The sequence below is a fragment of the Lampetra fluviatilis genome, chromosome 20 (genome assembly GCF_964198595.1).
Source record: "Lampetra fluviatilis chromosome 20, kcLamFluv1.1, whole genome shotgun sequence".
NCBI classification, from domain to species: Eukaryota; Metazoa; Chordata; class Hyperoartia; order Petromyzontiformes; family Petromyzontidae; genus Lampetra; species Lampetra fluviatilis.
Window position 1 is genome coordinate 2,456,281 of NC_136294.1, and position 20,600 is coordinate 2,476,880.

Below are 20,600 nucleotides of genomic sequence, written 5' to 3' on the forward strand. Positions count from 1 at the left end.
GCTTTAAACGGAAGAGTATATAACGGGCGACGTTTCAGGCAATGGCCCTTCTTCGTGGCACATGCAGAGACTAGAGGGGTAATTGTGGGGATGCCAAAGAGGCTTCGTCAAATACACGTTTGGCCAGAATCAGTGTCGCCCGAAACGCAGACGCAAACTGGTTATTTGGTTATACTAATTGTTCATGTTGTACTAGATATTGTTCCTGCATTGCCTAGAGAAGCAACGCACGAGCTACTTATTGTCAATGTAGGGATGATGACATTTAAATTCGTAAATTCCCCGAAGGGTTGCACGCAAAGGCGAGGGCAGTCGGAAGGGGGCTTCTAAAGCTGAAATGTTTATTGTTCTTAATTTTCTAGCGTGCATTCTTAGTTAATTGGTTTTCGTTAATGCGATTAAAGTCGTAGCTATATATTATCATGAACACAGGGAATACGAATAATAGGACCCCGCTGGGCCATGGCTTGTATTCCACTTAGGCTGTCGAGTCTTGGCCCAAGAATGTAACATTTGGAACTCCGGCAGAAAGCAGCGAATGTTACAACACCGTCTGCGGAAGATGGCATCGCAGAACTACTTCTGAGGGCCTTTCAATTGCCTCGCATCCACATTTAGTCCATGAGTGGAGACTAGATTTTTTTCATTTGTTGGTGCCACCTAAGGTGGCATAACTTTAGTGGTCTCAATTTCGGTGACCAATAACAGTGGATTATGCGATCGTCATGTGACGTTAGTTTGGTCATAAATGTATTCACTTCTTCAGCCATGTAATAACATCGGTACTCCGAAAGTTGCGCTCCCTGAGGTGGTACAAATGTCGGATTTTGTCCCATGGACCAACAGGGTGGTGGAGGGCACATTCCCGCATGCCCTGCCAGACAGCTGTTCGTCGCATGCCAATCAAACCGACAACCCAAAGGGCTGGAAATTCCCCCTCCACTCCCTCCCCCCATATTAAGCGACAAGCCAAATATATATTCTTGGTTCTTTCTGTAAAGTCACGTAGAAGGGAAAGAATAAAATAATAAAAATAAAACATAATAAAATACAATTCTCACAATAAAAATAAAACATAGTAAAATACAATTCTCTTGTGAGAATTGTATTTTATTATGTTTTTTTTTTTATTTCCCTTCTACGTGACTTTACCGAAAGAACCAAGAAGATGAATCCCTGCAGTCACGAAAGCTTTAAATCGAAATTTAAGCCAAATATAATACATAATAACGGGTTTTGGCTTAGATCGCGTAAGTATAAATGTGTCGTGCTATATAATTACAATAGCCCCCCCCCCCCGCCTCTGATCTCTGCACCTGATTGGGTTCAGTGACGTCGTCGTCCTGATGCTCTATTTAAGACCGGAAGCAGGTGGATGGCTTCACTATTGTGGCAAATCGCCCGATGATGCTGGTTGATGTAATTACCAGCGAAACGTCGTACTACTCAGATTGTAAATGTTGTGGATTTACAATCCAACACACCGGTGGGCTGAAGTAGTAAACTAATTGTCGTTTTGTTTACGTGACAAATCCCATACTAATTGGCTGTGTCGGGTGGTGGAGGGTGACGACACATTTATACTTACGCGATCTAACCCACAAACCTTTATTATGAATAATATTTGGTTGCGAAAGCCGACGCGAAAAACCAAATGTAATACAGCAACAATGGAATGTCTGCGTACAACAACACATCGCTGACTGAGGTGCCACCCACCGGACTCGAACCCAGTCGCAAATCGAGCTTCTGTCCTTTAATGAGATACTTAACAAAAAGGATAAATCGATAAGCGCGCGACACGTGCATGCGCGCGCGCGGATCTCCCCTGCAGCGAGGTCCAATTAAGGGCTCCCCCATCGCCCGCCGGGTGAAGCACTTCACGTGGCGACAAGCAAGTCCACGCGTCCTGCTGCGTAATTAATGACGCATTAACAAAACCATTCGCTAACACCTGCCCGGCTGGGTGAGTCACCTCAACCCCCCAAAAACATTGCTCCACGGCTCAGTGTAATTCCGCCGCGGAATGTGTGTGGTTCGGTTTAAATATTATAATTATAATAATTAATTTCACGAGCAAAAAAAACAACCCACTAAACGTGCAGGTGTTGGTGGGGAACTCAAGAATGTTCAACTCAAGTGAGGGATTCAAACAGGCAAGGGGAGATATTGTTCGACTATTTTGTTCAATTTGAGATATTGACCTACTGCCTTGTTTAAGTGAGATTGTGTCCAACTGTCTTGTTCAACGGAGATTTTGTTCTATTGTCCGCTCAGTGGGAGCGCGCTTATTTCCCATTGTTGCTGGCATTGTCTGGAACTCCGCCAGCCATCCGAGCTGTCGACTGCCAGCCTCAGCTTATAAGAAACTTCAATCTTTGTTGACTCCATGACTCGCCTCACTCTCTCTGTGTAAAATAAATATTCCGACCTGTTTCTGTGCAGTGTCTTGATCCGTGGTTGCATTTAGTGGCAACGTCAATGGTAAAGGGTACAATTGTATTGTCTATCCTATCGTGGGAGCAAATGAATGGGGAGAAGCAAGGCGACCGAAATCTGAGTCGGCTCCCACCCCATCCATCGTGTCGTCCACAATTGCATCGCATCCTCGTTTCAATAACGTCTCTGATCTAACGTGACGTCAATCCATTGCGATCCGAGGTCTTACACGGAAACGTTGGTCCCAGGAGCTCCGACGTTGGCTATCATGGGCCCGTGAAGGGCATTGAGGAAGCATGGAACATGGTAGAAAGAGGGAAACTGAGAACCCGTGGACCGGACGCAGCCCGAGATTTAACTTAATGTTCCTTGTGGTTAAAGGAGGCCTTGCCACTCCCGAGACAGCTTTAAAACAAAATATATCAATCACTGCATCTACTTCTAAGGTGGGCTTTAATGTGCGGCCCACCAAAGGTATTTGAAAGTTCTATTTGATCCTCGGTAGGAACGAGATTCCCCAGCCCCGGCATATGTTCTGCATCTCAACTTTCCAAATGTTGGGGCAGCTGCCATCAATGTCTCTCACGTTCCCACACCCTTTGGATGGGCCCTCCAATTGGGCAACAAAAAAAAAGATTCCGCGAAAAATAAAAATCAACGTTACCTACGGATCGATCTTGCCACCGAGTCATTATCTTAAATGGGAGTATCGATCACAAAGTGTCACTATCTTTAATAACGGAAGCATTGATCGAGTATAGGAATCATAGCCGGCCTATTACTATTTTTTAAAATGGATTTTAAAAATATACGTTTTAATGTTCTACATCGACGAGGAAGATTTGAGATACGATAGAGCCCGAGCGTGATAAAAGTGGATAAACGTTTCGATTTTGGGCGCGCTTTATGCAGACGTCTTCATATGCGGTTGCATGCACTCTACATACATCCAAATTGCATTGTGTACTGCACAAAGACGAAGCCGCATAGATTTCTGGGACACGTGCCATGAGAGAACCTTATTTAGACAAGAATTGCATATGATGAGGGTGGTGTCACCATTCCAGACGGCTTCCCAGTGCTCATTTATACACCGCACACAATACCTCTTCACAACCGTGCCAATTCAGGACACTTTCAGATACCACTTGCAAATGACGTTTTCCCATGGCCAGGAATTGAACCCAGGTCACCACAGTTAATTCACCGTAAAAGGAGCCTTATTAAGCCTGGTTCGCAAAGTTTCCAAATTCGAATTCCATAAGCACAATTACGGTACACAAAAAAAATCAAACAAATCTTTGTTTCCCCCGAAAGGTTATTTTTTTCCATCTCGCCCAGCTGGTTTCTTTGGGGGGGGAGGGAAGGGGGAGGGTGATACCAATACTTCGCCTATTCCCAAATCACCCGGAATGCACTCGAATCTCGTGAGATCTCCGACGCAAAGCAAGATTTTTAGCTTGAATAGTTTGGACCGCCAGCCAAACAAACGGGTTGTTAGTAACTGCTGCGGGGCAAATGCTGCTGTTGAAATTCTGTGCAATGTGAAAATACCGTTACCGTGAAAATGGCCCATAATCGCAGCGCATGAAAATCATAAACAAATGCATTAAGCACTGCAGTGTAAAACCCTGTCTTTATTGTTCACGGACAGAAAGTACAAAATGAGCACAAGGTACCAACTCCCACAATCGCACTGCACACATACACACGAGCCGGTCCCCCCATTTAACTCTAGAACACACTCGGCTCTTCCAGAAACCCTTGTGGCCAAGGGGGAAATCAACGCAGAGGGTCAGGTCAGCTCGAAAGACTCCAAGCGGCCGACAGATATGGCCTAGCCAGCAGTGTTAATAGTCGACGCGTTATTTTAGTCGTGGGTTTAATTTAGTTGATGGTAAAAGCTTTAGGCAAGTCGTAGGCCCGTATTCTTAGTCACGGCCGCGGCTTAGGCCCGACCTCAAATGAGCCAGTTCAGAGCCATGCTTAACTTGAGCCGGCTCGGAGCCGAGCAACGGCTGAGCCACTTCAGGCGTCTTACACAGCAAGCCAGCTAGCTCAAGCCCCGAGGCGAGCATAGTGGCCGAGATAGAAAACGGCTCTCAAGTCTGTGGATTTCACTTAAGTTATTGTCTTAGCCTCAGCAGACTAAAGCCGTAAAACATTGAACCCACTCTTAATTATCGAATGTGGTTTTAGTTGGCCAATTAGTGAATTAATTTTGCCCCGTCAAGGTCGGTCACGCTTTGGTCTCTGGGTGGGTGGTTGTGGTCCTCAAGCTACGGGATTTTCGCCCACTGATATCATGGGTCTTACAATTAGAAACGGATGAATACGTCCATCGAGAATTCTCATTAAAAGAAACAACACTGCCACACCCGTTGATGGTTTTACCGAATGTGGTGCCTTGGTGCTTTGAAGGCAAAAAACAGGCATGTTACAATTTAGGGGTGAAAGGGTTCACCCACTCACCCATGGTCGTTATATAGGATCGCGATTCGTTCGATGTAAGAATCTATTATTGGCGACAATACACATTTGGGATAATGGAGCCCCTTTAAACGACCGTAGGGGTCAAGTGAACCCATGACATACAATATATACGAATTAATAAACAGATTCTTACGCACGAATTGTGAACCCAGGTGATTCTGGATTAATGCACACAGCAAAATGTATGGCTTTTGGATTTAAATCCAATCTTATACATGTGACATATCAAATAAATAATTGTCCCTATTCATATACGCTGTAATCGGTTCCCGAACCTTGGAGCCAATGGAGGCTGCTACATCTCACAATGGTAAAAAAAAACCCATCTCCAAAAATCAAATCGTGACCTTGATGTAATTTTTTGGAATTATTTCATCGCATTGCGAAGGACAAATCGTTGCGTGCTTAGCAAACAGTGTGGCCATCAGATTAGTGTGGTTGCAGCAAAGGGCAATCTTCAAATGCAGTCCTCTATTGATTTCCCTCAAGGTCCACCCTTTCCACGAAGACAAGTCTTATTCCATCCGCGTGCAGACCCGTTATTAGCAAGTGATATGTTACTCGGGATACTTGTGTAGATTACACGCCACGTGTTAGGGCCGCCAGCACCAGTGGGACACTCGGTACGGACAAAGGAGCACGAAGGGTGGACGAGGATGGACAAGTTGAGTGTCAAGCTCTCCACGTGCACCGACCAACATCTCTAGCATTTGCACAAACGAATTCAAGATTTCTTAACATTCTCTGAGAACACACGTTCCGGATTACACACCCCATGGACATCATCACGGAACCCATGAGAATGTATGTTTTCATCAGGTTGTACTCCTTGTTTATTACGTGGCGTTACACTTACCGTGGCTCTCAAAGGCAAGCTTCTCTGTGCATGAGCACTTCTCAAACAGCAAGTCAATTTGACAATTAACTTTGTCAGTCATTGTTAATGATTTGGCATAAAAAGCAGGAAAATTGACGAGTCCCGCAATGGCCTGGATTTGGAAAAAAATACCTCGATCCTCAAACTACGTGAACCCATTCATTAAATCATCACATCTACCCAGCAAAGCATAAGTCAGGCCTGGAGACTTCCTCATCTTTAAACAAAAAAACGAAACTTTGCATTGTCTGCATACAGCGAGCAACAAAACGGGGACGAACACAAACATCCATCGGAACACCGCAGGAACACAGCAGGATCAAAAGCGGAAGACACCGAAGACTGAAAACGAACATTTCATTTCAGTGCAACACGAATTATGATCTTAAATGGCAATAATAATAATAATAATACAAAATAATGATCAACCAGGGGAAGGACTTTGCTGGCTGTTTCATTGCCCCCTTTGTGGAATTGTGAAAAAAACATAATTATTAGCCCAGACCAAACGTCCGTGTCACACTGACATGGCCAACCCACCAGTTGTGGACGCACGAACGGCAGACAACAAACTTCACTCTCCGTGTGCTGCGACTTCACAAAGATCACAAGATTGATGAATCCCAACACGTACATTTTCTTTTTACTTCCGTTACGATACAAAATTAAGTGAACCCAAGATTCTTAATATGCTTCCTTACACCCTTGTAGATTTGAATAGAAAATTATATTTGAGACTTTTGTGAAGAAAGTGCCAAAATACTGTACATTTGTGTTTTTTTTTAAACCTATTTAAGGAAGCTAAATCCATTTCTGTAGCATTTCATCACCGCACACCATTTACGCCAACTGCATCGTTGTTTTAGCGTTCTTTTGTTTCCTAATGAATCTGCAAGCATAACCTTCTTCTTTAAATACTGTAAACTCAAATTAGTAAAACCGCCGACACACAGCGGGGGCCAGAGGATGAGACCAAAAACCGTGCCCCGCACGAAGGTCTATTCATTCAAGTGAAACGAGGCCATGCCTTTTATCACAGAGCCACTGAATAAGCCTCTGCATTCCTGTATTTTAAAACAAGACTGCTGTCTTGCAACAGCTTTGGGCCACCCCAGGCACACACGCGCGCACGGGAGAGAAACATTGCACGCGCAGTCGCAAACAAAAGCATTCACGCGCAAGACTCGTGCATCCACTCCTCAAAATTATTCCCATTCCTCCCCCGTCGTGTCCAACTGTCGCGCGCAACTCCAGTCGCGGCTCGACGGCAAACATTCGAATCCTCCGCCCCGAAAGCCACGCGCGGTGTGCCGCCTGCGTAGTCTTTGCCGGGCGATCGCCCCATCCCGGCTGCCGACGGGCTCGCCGCGTCGCGGCGTAAAGCGCTCGGTACATCGCTGCCATCCGCATTTCCGCTACCCTTGGTTTATAATAAAAATGTCCATCTTGACGCCTTGTAAATGTCAGCTGTGTAGACACACACACACAAAGAAACCAATGTCACAATGCCTAGGGCGAGATCCGCTATGTTTCATGGAAACGTCTTCGTGTGATGGGGGGGAGGGGGGGGCTTGGTTTGTGCCGGTGGGCGAGCGGGCGGTGTCCACCACTCGACCACGGAGGGGATTGTGCGTCGTACGAGAGCGGTGCCGCAGGTTGGTCCCGCGCAAAGTGCGGTTGTAGTGGGCGGCCCCTCACACCAGCTCCAACACCTGAGGCCAAAGAGAGTGGGTAGGGGGGGGTAAGAAGACGGCGATGATGGGAACAAGCAACAGACGAGTGAAGTGCGATTGGCGAGCGCCTATTGAGACCGCTACGCCACGCAGTGGTGGCGACGTGGCCCGGGGGCCCCACCCCTGGCCTGCTTTTGTCTTCCCAGTGCTGATGTTTACACACCGCAACAGGCACTCATTTCAGCTCCAGTGAGCGAATCGGTTCAATGTCACTCGTCCCTCATGTTAGCCGTGGCCGGAAATCGAACCGGGGCTCCTGTGGTGTTCAGAGCACAACTGCACCACCGCTACCCAAGTAACCACACACACACACAAGAAAATCCCACCCTTCAGTTATTGTAGGGGCAAGTGTTTACAAGCACCTATTAAAGCCAACAAGACACATCAAAGGCAAATATGACCACCACAAAGATCGGCAGATTTTGTCTCCCCGATGCTGGTGTTTACGCACTACATACTTATTTAAGGCGTAGTTTGACCTAGGGGATGCCCACTACCGTTTGATACATCACTCGTCTATGACGTGAGCCGTGGCAGGAAAGTGAACCTCAATGGGCTCACAGCACAATGCACACATCACCGCACCACCATTCCCCCCATACACACACACACCCGGACGAGCGATCGCAATTGAGCAAAAAAAAAAAACAGCAGCGGGTCACTGCACATCTCATCAGCAGTAATAGGCAATGAACAAAGTTCCCCGCGGTTATACCGAGTAATGATTCCACCACTCCAACACTACCAATCTTACAAAGGTGCATGGCGCATCGCCTTCCCTTCAAAAAAGCAATTACAGTCAGTGCCACAGTGCCCTTACCTTGATGGTTCCTTGACTGTTGGCTGCTACAAGTACATTGGAGTCCTGCAGGGGCGAGATTCACTTTAAGCAAAGCGAGAGCAACATCCCAAATTCAACTTTTCCACACTAATCCCGCCACACAACGGCGATGCAACCCAACGTAAACATTTTCTTTTCTGTACAATTAACATTTAAAGGTGAAGTTTGGCAATTGCTAGCACACGTATGCATGTTGAACTTATTTCGCTCCGTACGTAGCCAGCCGTGCCACTGCTGACAAGGGGCTGAAACTAGCAGGTTGCAGGCAGCCCCCACTAGAGGATACAATATTTGGGCCGACTCTTCCACACTGACCAGATGTCTTCGAAGAGGTCGGAATACCCACAACACTTTTCCCCACCACACCCATCGTGCCGATCGTAGATCAACTGCAATTCACACCATTGTGTGGACAGCGGCAGTGGGGAAATTCAAGAAAGCTGCCACATTTCAAATTGTCACACCAGGAGATCCAATGGAACCGGTGAGCTACTCATTTACAGCGCAGCAGCAGCAACATAAACCGTCATTAAATCTTAACTCCACGGGGACAGACACGTGGGCACTGAAATCGTGCCAGGAGCAAGCCAACAAAACGCAGCGGGCAGCTCGGAGACACACAACCAGCAGGTGGGTCAATGCCACCTTGGCACATTAAACGTTCAATTACGCGAGAATCCCACCCCCCGCCCCCTCTCTGTCCTTCTCAGCAGGACCGAGATTCGCCTCCATCGCGCCCCCACGTCGCTCGTCGCACCGCGGAGCGAGGAGCCCACGCGGCTGGCACGTACCCCACCCGCCGTGCCGCCTACGTGACGTTTGGTTAATTGGGCACCCCCCTCCGCCACCCCCCCCCCGTTTGCATCGATTTCCGTCGCCCGAGAAAAGCGCCCATGACCTTAATATTAATTAATATTCCTAATCGTTAAGGTGTTGTCTTTCTCCGAGGTGGTGATGAAAGAAAAAAAAAATTCTTCTGTTACTCAATTAGAATGTACATATGGAGCTCTAAAATAAACGTTGGAGGAAATTACGACATCGTATTTGTTCTTTCCGCCTCACAAAACTGAGGTTGAAAGCCTTGTTGCGCAAGGCTCTACCCATCCGTAAAAAGGGAATATGATAACACTTAGCGAAGAACATCCGATATGAAAAAACTTTTTTTATAAAGCCACGTTGCTGCGAGGCAATTACTCTACCGAAAACTGGCCAAATTGATGAAGGATTGGCCAAAATGTGTCTCCAAATAATTGATAAAAGGCTGGCAGAATGGCGAGCTGAGTTCCCATTGTCTCATCGCGGTTTAGGGACGTACGTACGGCTTGCTGCTGCGCGTCTGGCATGAGCGCTGCTAATTTTACCGCTAATTAGATACTCCTCAAAACAAGTGGAAGTTTAAAGCGTTACATAATCCACGCGTATACAAGACATTTTGTTTGTTGGCCTTCCCCCGCACCTCCGATTAGTTCAACATACAAAACATTTCGTCCTTAACGGGTTTATTTTATATAGGCTTCGAGCCGATTAATATAATATATCGATGTGGCCAGGTCATACAAATAGGCGGGGGTGGGGGGACATACGTTCAGTGGTATGAACAAATATTTATTTTCCTGGAGGAACAAACATTCGGAGGAAGGGGGGCCTATCTTCACATTTATTTGCACCGGCCAGGTGCTTGTGGGGAGAGGAACGAGCCGGACCACGTGACCTCTCGTGACGCCCGGCCAGAGATCTCCCGGCGATTGCTGTGGGGGGTGGGCATCGGGCAGCGCCGGGCACGGCAACGCCACAGTCCGCAAGCAAGAGCCACCCCCCCCCCACCCTCACCGTACCCACCAAAATTATATCACCACCAAACCCCACTGCCTATATAACAAAGCCCCCCCCCCCCCCCCCCCAACAAACCCTCTCCCCCCACTGCCACCCCAAGCCTGAGTGAAAGCAACAGCGGCGCGATGGAAAAATCAAAGAGGGCGATTGTCAGCACGCAACCGCACCATCGCGACGGGCCACGTGCCAACTCCCGATGGATGCGTGCAGCGCAAGCGAGACCCGGATGATACGAAGATAATGGGCAAACAGCCCCGGGCAGTGTCCGTCTGTCCTTCATGGAGGAGGCCGCGGGTGTCTCTCATTCGTAGAAATTTTGGCATCGCGGGATTGCACGTACGAGAGCGAACGGGTCGATGCCGTTGTGCACGCGCCCGGAACAACGCCGGGTTGCTCGAGGAACCTGAATATAGGAAGCCGTGAGGGTTCTACGCTTGCTCTTAGAAAAATAGTAAAAGTAAAACTATTTTTTATTTTACCAGGTAAGGCCCACCGAGTTAAATAGCTCTTTTGGTTGAGTGGATTTTGTGGGCGAGTAACCTTCGGCGAGTGGATTCCACACCTTCAATTAGCACGGTTGGCTACGTACGGTACGAAAGAAGTTCAACATACATACGTACGTACATTTTGTGGGTGAGTGAGCCAGGGGCGAGGGGAATTTTGTGGCTGAGTAACTCTGGGCGAGCAAGTGAATGGATGAGCGAGCATCTGCATGTGAGGGAGTGAGCGGGTGAGCGAGCGAGTGTGAAGGGTGACGAGCAAACGGCTGAGCCTGTGGGCCAGGCTGCATGATTGCGCTCACCCCGTCCGGCAGCACCCGCCAGCAAACGGCGCTCACAAACTCGCTCCCGTCGTCCTCCTTCTTCTCCTTCTCCAGCACGCTCTTCACCATGTCAAACTTGAACGTGAGCAACATCTTGGAGAGGCCCTTGTAGTAGACGTATAGCGAGTTATTCTCACTTCCTGTGTCCGAGAGAGGGTGGAGAGAGCGGAGCGACCAGTGGCACGGTCAGAAGGGGGGTTTGGTGGAGGGCGTGACAGACCGGTGAAGTACGATCGCTTTAAAACAAGCGATGCCATCCCCCCCGCCGCCCATGTCCACCACACACGCAATGCGCAACTAACAAAACGCAAGCCAAACGTATTCCGGAAAATCATTCGTACGCATCAGTTCGCTAACGCTTTCCAGCACGCGGTATTTGTCATCGCAAGTATTTAATTGGCAATTTGTGGGCAATTTTCTAATTTGGGACATTTCAACCGCACAAGTGACCCAACTACTGCTTTCCCGAATACTTTCGGGGAAACTGTGCGACGACGCTGACATGCGAAACGGACGACGGAAAACATCGTCGTTGATACGACGGCCGCTGGGGTCACCCCCTGGGGCGCTTGCCGGGCTCCAAAGGCGCCAACCTCCGCGGCGAGCGCCTCCACCGCTCGGCCAAAAAAAAAAACGGAGGTAAATCAGGGATTGTCACGATTAAAACATGATCGCGCGCGTGTGTGTCTGTGCACACAATAAGCGGGGCGTGGGGGTGCAGGCGAGGTGGGGGGGGAGCAGCGTGCGGAGGCTGCGCTCACCGCAAGCAATGTAGTCTCCGTTGGTGGCCAGCCCCACAAAGTTCTTTTCGTTGATGTGGCCTTTGAAGGAGCGCAAGCAGTGGGGCTTATTCACACTCCACAGCTTCAGCTGGCTGTCTGTCGAGCTGCCCAAACAAAACAACGTGAATGAATGAAGCCCTTGATTTTGTAAGTAGATGCTAGCACCGGCGATGAAACGGAGCCAGTCTCGCAGGGGCGTACACAGAAGCAGCAAAAGGCCCGGCACAAGCTCAATTCATCGGCCTTTACGGTTTCTTGACTCTGCAGGTAAATTAATTTGAACAGAAAATTCTTAGCGAATCATTTTAGATTTTCTTTTACAGAAATAAAAAAACTTTTTCTTTAAGCACAACTTTCCTAACTGGCGAGCTTGCGCATGAAGGGTACGCATTCTGAGTTAATCTGGCCCCCTGCCACTTTAAACGCCCGGCGCTTCAATGGGCGCTACTCACGCAGAGACGATCTCCTCGCCGCTCACGAACTTGGCGTACGACACGGCTTTCCGGTGGCCCTTGAACACCATGACGGGCAGCTTGGTGTTGCGCAGGTCGTAATAGTGGACGCAGTGGTCTGCGGAGTGCAATCGGAGGGGTCATTTCACGCTCGCGCGAGCCCTCCCCACCTTTCAAAGACGGCAAACGAATCACCCGCTCCGATTAAGCAGGCCCAATCAACCGTGCGGTGGAAAATCACACCCAACGAGGGCTTTTGTGAAACGGTAGCCAGAAAAGAAGTGGAATAATGCCCCCAAAAGGAGGTCCATTACCGTCCCGAGGTCGTCGGCGGGTTCATCTGCTTACCATTCTCACAGTCTTAGTTCTTTATTCACCAAATTTTGTTTTCACCAATTAAATGTAAGGGTATAAAAGCTTACTACGCCCATGACAATGTCACGGAAGGTAGCAAGGACAGCTCGACACTCTTCAGCGAGTACACATTAATGCTTGTCCAAAGAAGAATAAAAAAGAAATAATCCTCCAATGATGATTTACAGTGCCCTCCTTGTTGTAAAACACAACTGCCGCCGATTTATTTGAAGCGTGTAGTCGTGTACATCGAGATCTGTCTGCATAACCTCTACGGTGATGGATTTTTAACCGCAGCGAGTACTCGGCACATAACGATTCACCGCCATTCCTCATCCCCACCGCAACACTTCAATGAATAGAGACAATTCAGGACAACAATTCGATTAAAAAATGTTCTCTTCTTTCTTATTAGCATCGTCTATCTCATGTTCTGTCTTGTTCCACATCATGAAATCAATTAGCCTAATGGTTCAAGAGGTCCCAGCGTGCATGGATTGCAAATATATTCTTAACACATGCATTTATCGCAGGTGTGGGACTCGATTTCGATTTACAAATGTGGGGAGGGGAACGAGCCGGACCGCATGATCTCTCGCGACATCTGGCCAGAGATCTCCCAACGATTGCTGTTGGGGGCGGCACTGAGCAACACCAGGCACGGCAACGCCACGGGCCGCAAGTGAGGGCCGCCCCCACACCGTACCCCAAACTGTACCACCCAAAATACCCCCACCGTACCCCCACCGTATCGCCGCTCCCCAAAACAAACGCGTGATTAGGCGAGCGAGCAGTCACAGGTAAAATGTGCGGTGCAGAGGTGAGTGGCTACCTGCACAACCGAACGCCAGGTGGTAGCGCGACGTGGGGCTGAACTTGACGCAGCAGACGTTGGCCTTTGCTTCGATGCACGCAACGGAATTGTCCAAGTGCGTGGACCACAGCTTGACTGGATGGGGGGGGGGGGATGGGTTTAGGTTAAGGAATGGAGGTATAAGGAACAGACAGGGGTCACGTGCTGCTGTTAAAGCAAAAGGAATTGAGCAGAAATGGGCGGCACACGTCATGTGAAAACCAACTGCAGAGTTGATAATGAAGGAACGTAAAAGAAGTGGAGGAAGACAGCGGACGGAAGAGACGGCGCAGGCGAGATGAAGATAAAGAGCAGCAACTGAGAAAGACCAGCAATGGAGTCCTTTGTCGATGAGCAGGAAGTTACAGGCCAGCAATAACAAAGCACTGAGGGGTTGTGGGAAGTTGGCACGGAGTGTGATTAACAGGACGCAAATTGAGTTGCAAGACCCCAGGGAAAGTGGGGTCAATTTAGGAGCATGACATCGCACACCCCTTTCGCCGCCACCACCACGAGATAAAACGCAGTTGCCAGGAAGAAAAGAGAGGTTGAGGCAAGAGATAAGAGCTTCCAGATGCCCACAACTCTCTCTGGCTTAATTATTGTCCAGGTCTGCGGAATTTCAAAAGCTAAGCGGCTTAGCCACAGGGGTTCAGCCTCATCAGCACTACGATATCTCTACAAGAGCAAGCCTGGTTATCCAAATCAAATTACGGCGAGCGGTCGGGGGGGGAACCCCAAAGCTGTGCAACCGACTTCAAAAGGAAAGAGTCTGTCCGAACAGCTGGAAACCATACTGAGAAAAATAATTACTTTTAAAGAGCCCTTGGCCCAGAAGGAACGCTGGTCATCCCTGATGACATCATCCCAACAGAGTGTGGCCTTGCCATTTTACCTTTGGCATCGTCGGACCCAGACGCTAGGATCTTTGGGTCCATCAGGTTGAAGTCTACGCTCCAACATCGCTTCTCGTGTTCCTAAGGGAGTGGACATTCCAAAAGAATACAATTTCACCATGCGATCATCACATTGCTGATCATAACAGCACTGCATATGGACAAAGACAAAGCTTCCCACCCACCCTCCAAAGGCATACAGACTGTTGGGACAAGTACCATAAGAGATTATCTACGAAGGCCGAAACTGTGCACGAGGGCGTGGTGTGGCTAGCACCATGCACAGCCACCTTTGTCTCTCTGTTACTCATGTTTAAACAAATTAAAAGCTGACCCAGAACCGGTTGAGATATGTTACTGATGATGCCCATAGCTGGGAAATCGAACTCAGGCCATTAATCCATTTGTCCAAACCTTCCAATTGTTATCCCCTGCTGCTATATCTGTTTTTTTTTCTGGGCATTCAAGTTTCCTTCCACATGCTCAACACTCCTTAAAAGAAAAATGCAAATATCTCAATGCAGAAGTGAGGTTTTCCTGGATAAATAAATAACGGTATTATTATTACTACTACTACCATAAACATTACAAACTGTGAGACTTGAAACAAACTCTGTGTCAAGTTACCCAGTGGCAAGGGCACTGACCGATAGATTACCTTCCCGGAACTCTGAAATCAACGACAAATTTAACTTGTTTTGGGTGTCCCGCAAAAGGCATCACACAAATTTTTTTTTATTTTCCCACCAATGTTTTTTTTTTCGTGGAAATGTTTCTTCTTTTCATGACGGCATCGCGTCATGCAACAAGGTGCCCATTTACATCTGTCCCAGAGCAATGATGCAACCCACCACGTGTTCGACAAAGGCCCAGGGAAGCGGATGTTACAGAGCTACCTCTGAAATCCCTTCAGGTGACCCTCTAATCCACACAAAGAAAAAGGAGCAACACTTCCCCAACTCGCTCTGCCACCGAGAGAGTAATGTTCGACACGCAGCAAGTCAAACCGATGTTGACTTCTCAAGAGCTGGAATTTAGCCAAATTAGTTTCAGGACCAACTTTAATGTGACTGTTTTTTTGTGTGCAGTCGCTGGTGACCAGGTTGAGACTATCAACTTGCTACGCTTGAATGCCCAGTTTTAATCACAGGTGGCTAAAACCTGGATTTGAACCCCAGGATCTCAGCGATGCCAGCCCAGCGCTCTGACCCAAGCCATTGCCAATGTTTAAAAGAGCGACGCTCCACACCTGGAAAACCTTTGTCCTCTGTCCCGTGAAGCCATCCCAGAGGATCACGGTTCCCTCGTAGTCACTGCTGGCCAGGATGCCCTTGTGGTAATTGCTCCAGCTGATGCAGCTGCAGCACCGGGCAGGGAAGCAATGTTTAATAAAAAGTAAGGAAACAAATTAATAATCAACAAGTTTTTTTTTTCACAAATGTACATCAGTTGATACAGCTATCTTGTCAGTACACTGTTGGATGAAGTCCTCCCCCCCCATGCCGTATCGATCTCACCGGTCAATGCGGGTTAAAGGGGCGCTTTTTGCCAGGACCGTTTCAGAGGCAGTTTAATCTGGATACAAGCACACACCCCTTGGGGGTAAGGCTGTGTGTGCCTAGGTGCCCTGAGACATTAGCGGAAGGCGCCTTACATATAAATGTAAATTATTATAATATCCGAAGTAGTATGCTTGTAATAAAAGGTTGCCTCCACTTTCCCCCTCACCACTCTGTTACGTCAGCATGCGTTGCTTATACGAGAACTACCCTGGTGATGATGACGACCGTAAAAAGCAGGGAGTCCCGCCGATCGTAGTGCCCCTGTGGATCGGTGTCAAGGCGTAGGCAGCGTGGGTGGACTGGCGGTGGATTGCGGAGTGGTGAAAGCGCACCTGATCTTAGAGTTGCAGGTCATCTCGATCACGGGGTAGTGAATGTCCACCGCATCTCGGATCACCGTGCCGTACTCAAACACCTTGATCTTCTTGGTCACTCCAGCGATGGCGAAGTAATCGCAGTCCCGATCAAACTCGATACTGTCGCGTTAAAAGGCATCGTCATTATTATTAATACTTAAAAGTTAGGGGGGAAAAAATCGTGCGCACACACGGATTATGTAACGCCAACCGAAGTACGTTTGCCTTCGGAGGTAAATGTGCTTCACCTTCGATGAGCACGGTTCTCTACGTACGGTGCATAAAAGGTTATACAAAATACAGATATACAATTAGCAGTATGGAAGCTGACAGATAACTGTCAGGGCAAAAATGCATTTGTATACAGGTAGTCCCCGACTTACGATGGTCCGACTTACGATATTTCGATCTTACGATGGCGATATGACAAAATTGTAAAATATTTTACATTTCACGCGGCAGGCAAACGCAGCAGCGTACGAGGTACGATACTGTACGTTGGGACACTGCCGGGATGTACTGTACGCATATAGTTTATACAGTACGCTGCTGTAAATTGCTCTGTTTTGCTAAATTATCACCATTCTTTAAGACTCCTGGGTAGGCTAGGCCATTTTCGACTTACGATATTTTAGACTTACGATGGGGTCGTCGTAACGCATCTCCATCTTAAGTCGGGGACTACCTGTATTTACAAGAAGTAATTTCTTCCTCTTTGCACTGCCGAGCTTTCCGGAGACAACTGGGAAGCAGAACCACAGCTCTGACATTTCCCTTGTCGGGCCGAGTCAACGTGCCGACTTTAACACAAATGAGATGCCATGAACGCGTGACGGAGCGTGGCAAAAACAGAAGCCGCGTCCCCGCCATCAGGTGCCACTTGGAACCAACCATTGTTCTCCTTCACGTAACTTTCAGGCTTCTGAATTAGGTGTTCAAGCGTTTCTCAATTGTGCTTGTGTATCTTAGAGGTCTTGTGCATTAGGTTTCATCCCAAACTCGCACTTAGCCTCGCTTTGTCAACACAGCATTTGCGATACGACCGTGGAATAAGTGCACTATCACAAAGCACACGGCCCGAGTCCATTTATAACTCTTTGGAAAATAAAAAAGAGTCTCCCCCTCTGTCTGTGCACGTCCGCGACTACAAACTCCGAACAATGGACCCGCTTAACCTCACAAGGCCCTAATAAACGTTTGCATAAAGTCGGCGGGTGGCAGCATCAATTCACCAACTCAGACAAAACAACTGAATTGCTAAATCACTTACAACCGAGTCTATAATAGTTGCCCTTCAAAGGCCAGTTTGAGAGCTCAATTAAGTTCTTTGAACCAATGTCTTTCCAGACATCAGAGACGATTTTAAGGGCAATCAATGCAGCATTTAGCAAGACATTAAACGGTCTCACTGAATGTCATCAATCTACATACTAATGACAAGTTTATGTTGTTAATATTTCTCGACAAACTTTGAATATCAGGGGTGTAATGGTTAATCCCCCCTGCCCCCATACAGATTTGATGAATAATCCCAATGCCATTCAAAACCAGAATTTTTGTTTCACAAAGTGTCAAATGTAATAAACACTAGTGGCTGGGGGCGGCATTACATACAACGCACAAATCTAAACCCCCTGGCTCCGACGCAAGTCGTTCAATGCATGCATCACGAGCTCAAGAATCAACATTAAATCGGTGCATCATTACACACCAGTACTAATTTGCCGTAATTACAAGTTCCATTTTGTTAACACATAGTTAAGAGTTACATATGTCTGTTACACATCAAATTGCAACAAAATGGCACTCTTCAAAGTCCTGAACTACAAGGTTAAGATATTCCTGAATATAGAGAAGAAAAACCATTTGGTCAGGGGGGGGGGGGGGGGGGGGGGGCGAGACAGAGGGACATCATTAGGAACCACATTCATGGAGATGATCCAAATATAGGATCACAAAGCTTGGGCAATTGTTGCCGCCCATTCAGGCTGCCTTCCCTGCTTGTGCTTTCCCACACCTCCGAATTATTCTCTCTCTCTACGGGTAAAATGTAAATTGGGGAGACTTTATAAAATGTCGGAATTCTTCTCCTTCTTATGATTATAAAGTACGGGGGGACGCGAGGAGACCGGTCACCTGGACACGATGCTGGAGCCATTGTAGATGTCGCTGGCGTAGGAAAGCGTGGCGAGCGGCCGCACCGAGCTGTAGCGCGTGAACTTTGCCAGGCAGTCCTGGAACTCCTCCAGCTGTCCGCACTTGTTCTCATCTGAGCCCCGACGGCCACGCAGGCACACACACACACGGAATAGGGTTGAACGATTCAGTCCCCGCCAATTCACCCTCGTCACTTGCTCGCTGGTATTCACAGCTGCCTCCTTGCGACTCTTCAATTGCTACGACCAGAGTTACTGTACAACGTGAACTTCACTCGTTGATTCCTCCGCCCACACCGAGGACTTGGTCCACCAGACTGTTTTGTGTCACCCATACTGTGTTCAACCACCACAATGCAGGTCACAAAACTTCTCCATAAGAGATTTTTGGGTTAGATTGTGATATTGGTCGCGAAAGCCTACGTGGTAAACTCGCACATCTTATGTTTCTCTCCTCGCACTGCTCGACTTTAAAATTCCCTCCAAACGTCTCTTTCCCAAGCTCTTGCTCAACTCCAGACAAGTGCTAACTTTATTACAACTCCGATAATGCGTCGGTTGCTAGTTGCTTGACGTGTTGAGTCTTAGACCTGTGAATCACTGCCACCAGCACAACAAACGCGAATGCGTGGGTCTTCTCGACCACGCTGTAAGACCTCCATGATGTATTTTTGCATTGTATCTAACCCCAATGATTACCCACCTCCGATTAGAACGTTTGGTTATGTACGGTGAAATAGAAATTTTATATACATGCATACATAGTCTGTGACATGTCCATCTGAAATAATAAAACTGTCCTGAAAAGTCTGCGCAAGTCAAGACAAATCCAGAGTCCGCCTGCTGATGCTGCTGCTGCTGCTGCCAGACACTGGTCCAAAAGGCTCATGAGATTATGGAGCTAAATAAAATTATTTCACTCGGTCAAACGAATCCTTGTCTTGATTTTTGTATTCTCCACAAACGGCCACTTTCTCGGAATAAGCCGCGCAAGTTTAGCGCAAGGCAACGTTAAGCCTCACTGGCGTCATTTTACACCGTGGTCTGCAGTTCCCCAATGGGCTTACGAACCGTGTTGATCAGCAGGCACTGCTGTGGTAACGCAGTCATTTCAGACTGGCTCAAGAGCAGAGCCCTCTGCTGGCGACTGGATGATATCACACCAGGCACGGTTCAGACCCACTGCGGCAGAGGTCGCAAACGGGTTTTGATTCCTTACCCGTACCCGGCCGCACCAGGGTACCCGTTCCCTACCCGTACCCTACCCGAAATGAGTGACAAACGGTTACTCAACCAGTGCCTCACGGTCTACCCGTACCCGTACCCGGCCGCACCAGGGTCGCAAACGGCACCCGTACCCGGCCGGGTACGGGTAGCCGGGTATCGGGTAGGGTACGGGTATCGGGTAGGGTACGGGTATCGGGTACCCGCTTGCGACCTCTGCACTGCGGTAAGTCATCGCTTAATGCGCTGTGTTCACACAAACGCGTTTTTGCTTTAAATGCAGTTATTCCATTAAGGAAGACTTTTTGCGTAACGTACACCGTTGAAAAGGGGAACGCGCCCGTTATAACGTGGAATGCACACCATTATCACGCAGTTTTTGAGAGATCCACAATGAACGACTTTCTCGAGCTGCGTGGTCGAGTGGTACAATACAGTACGCGAAATAATACAAACACGTGGCGGCGTACCGCAAGTTATTTGTCCCGCCATCTGTGTGTGCGTACATTGTATCTCGCCAAACTTTATCGTTACATTCTTTACGGGGATTTATTTTTTAAAGGAACGCATCTACCGCGTTAAAGGAGGACTTGCTGTTCTATAGCACCGTTTCGTTTGTTGTCCTTCCCCCGCACCTCCGATTAACACGCTACGTACAGTGCGTAAGAAGTTCAACATACATAATATACGCTACGGGTGCACGGCGTTGGCCGGCTGCCACGGAGGGAATGTACCGACCCGAGGGCGACGACAGGCGGCAGCTGAAGTAGCACTGCTCCAGGTCGTCGAAATGTGCCGACAGCTTCTTCCTCCTTGCTGCCATCGAGTTGTTCCCGTGGCACGGTAACCGCTTTGCCTGCAAGCCAGCATGGAGGTGGGGGGGGGGGAGTCGTCCTTGTTGGGTTTTTACCGTTCTCCAATTGCCG

General features: G+C 48.2%; 1 protein-coding gene across 3 annotated transcripts in view; it reads right to left on the reverse strand.

The window, feature by feature from the left end:
• Positions 1-4,947: 4,947 nt before the first annotated feature.
• The window catches only part of COP1 (COP1 E3 ubiquitin ligase), a 31,023-nt gene continuing 15,370 nt past the window's right edge, over positions 4,948-20,600 (reverse strand). For all 3 annotated transcript variants that reach the window (XM_078865358.1, XM_078865356.1, XM_078865355.1), the window contains 11 exons: positions 20,413-20,530; positions 18,431-18,563; positions 16,271-16,414; positions 15,626-15,734; positions 14,376-14,457; positions 13,460-13,576; positions 12,274-12,391; positions 11,801-11,925; positions 11,019-11,179; positions 8,363-8,407; positions 4,948-7,521 (listed from right to left, as the gene is read on the reverse strand). In XM_078865358.1, coding sequence (XP_078721484.1) covers positions 7,504-7,521; positions 8,363-8,407; positions 11,019-11,179; positions 11,801-11,925; positions 12,274-12,391; positions 13,460-13,576; positions 14,376-14,457; positions 15,626-15,734; positions 16,271-16,414; positions 18,431-18,563; positions 20,413-20,530 — 1,170 coding nt within the window. In that variant the 3' untranslated portion in view covers positions 4,948-7,503. The remainder of the gene's footprint in view (positions 7,522-8,362; positions 8,408-11,018; positions 11,180-11,800; positions 11,926-12,273; positions 12,392-13,459; positions 13,577-14,375; positions 14,458-15,625; positions 15,735-16,270; positions 16,415-18,430; positions 18,564-20,412; positions 20,531-20,600) is intronic.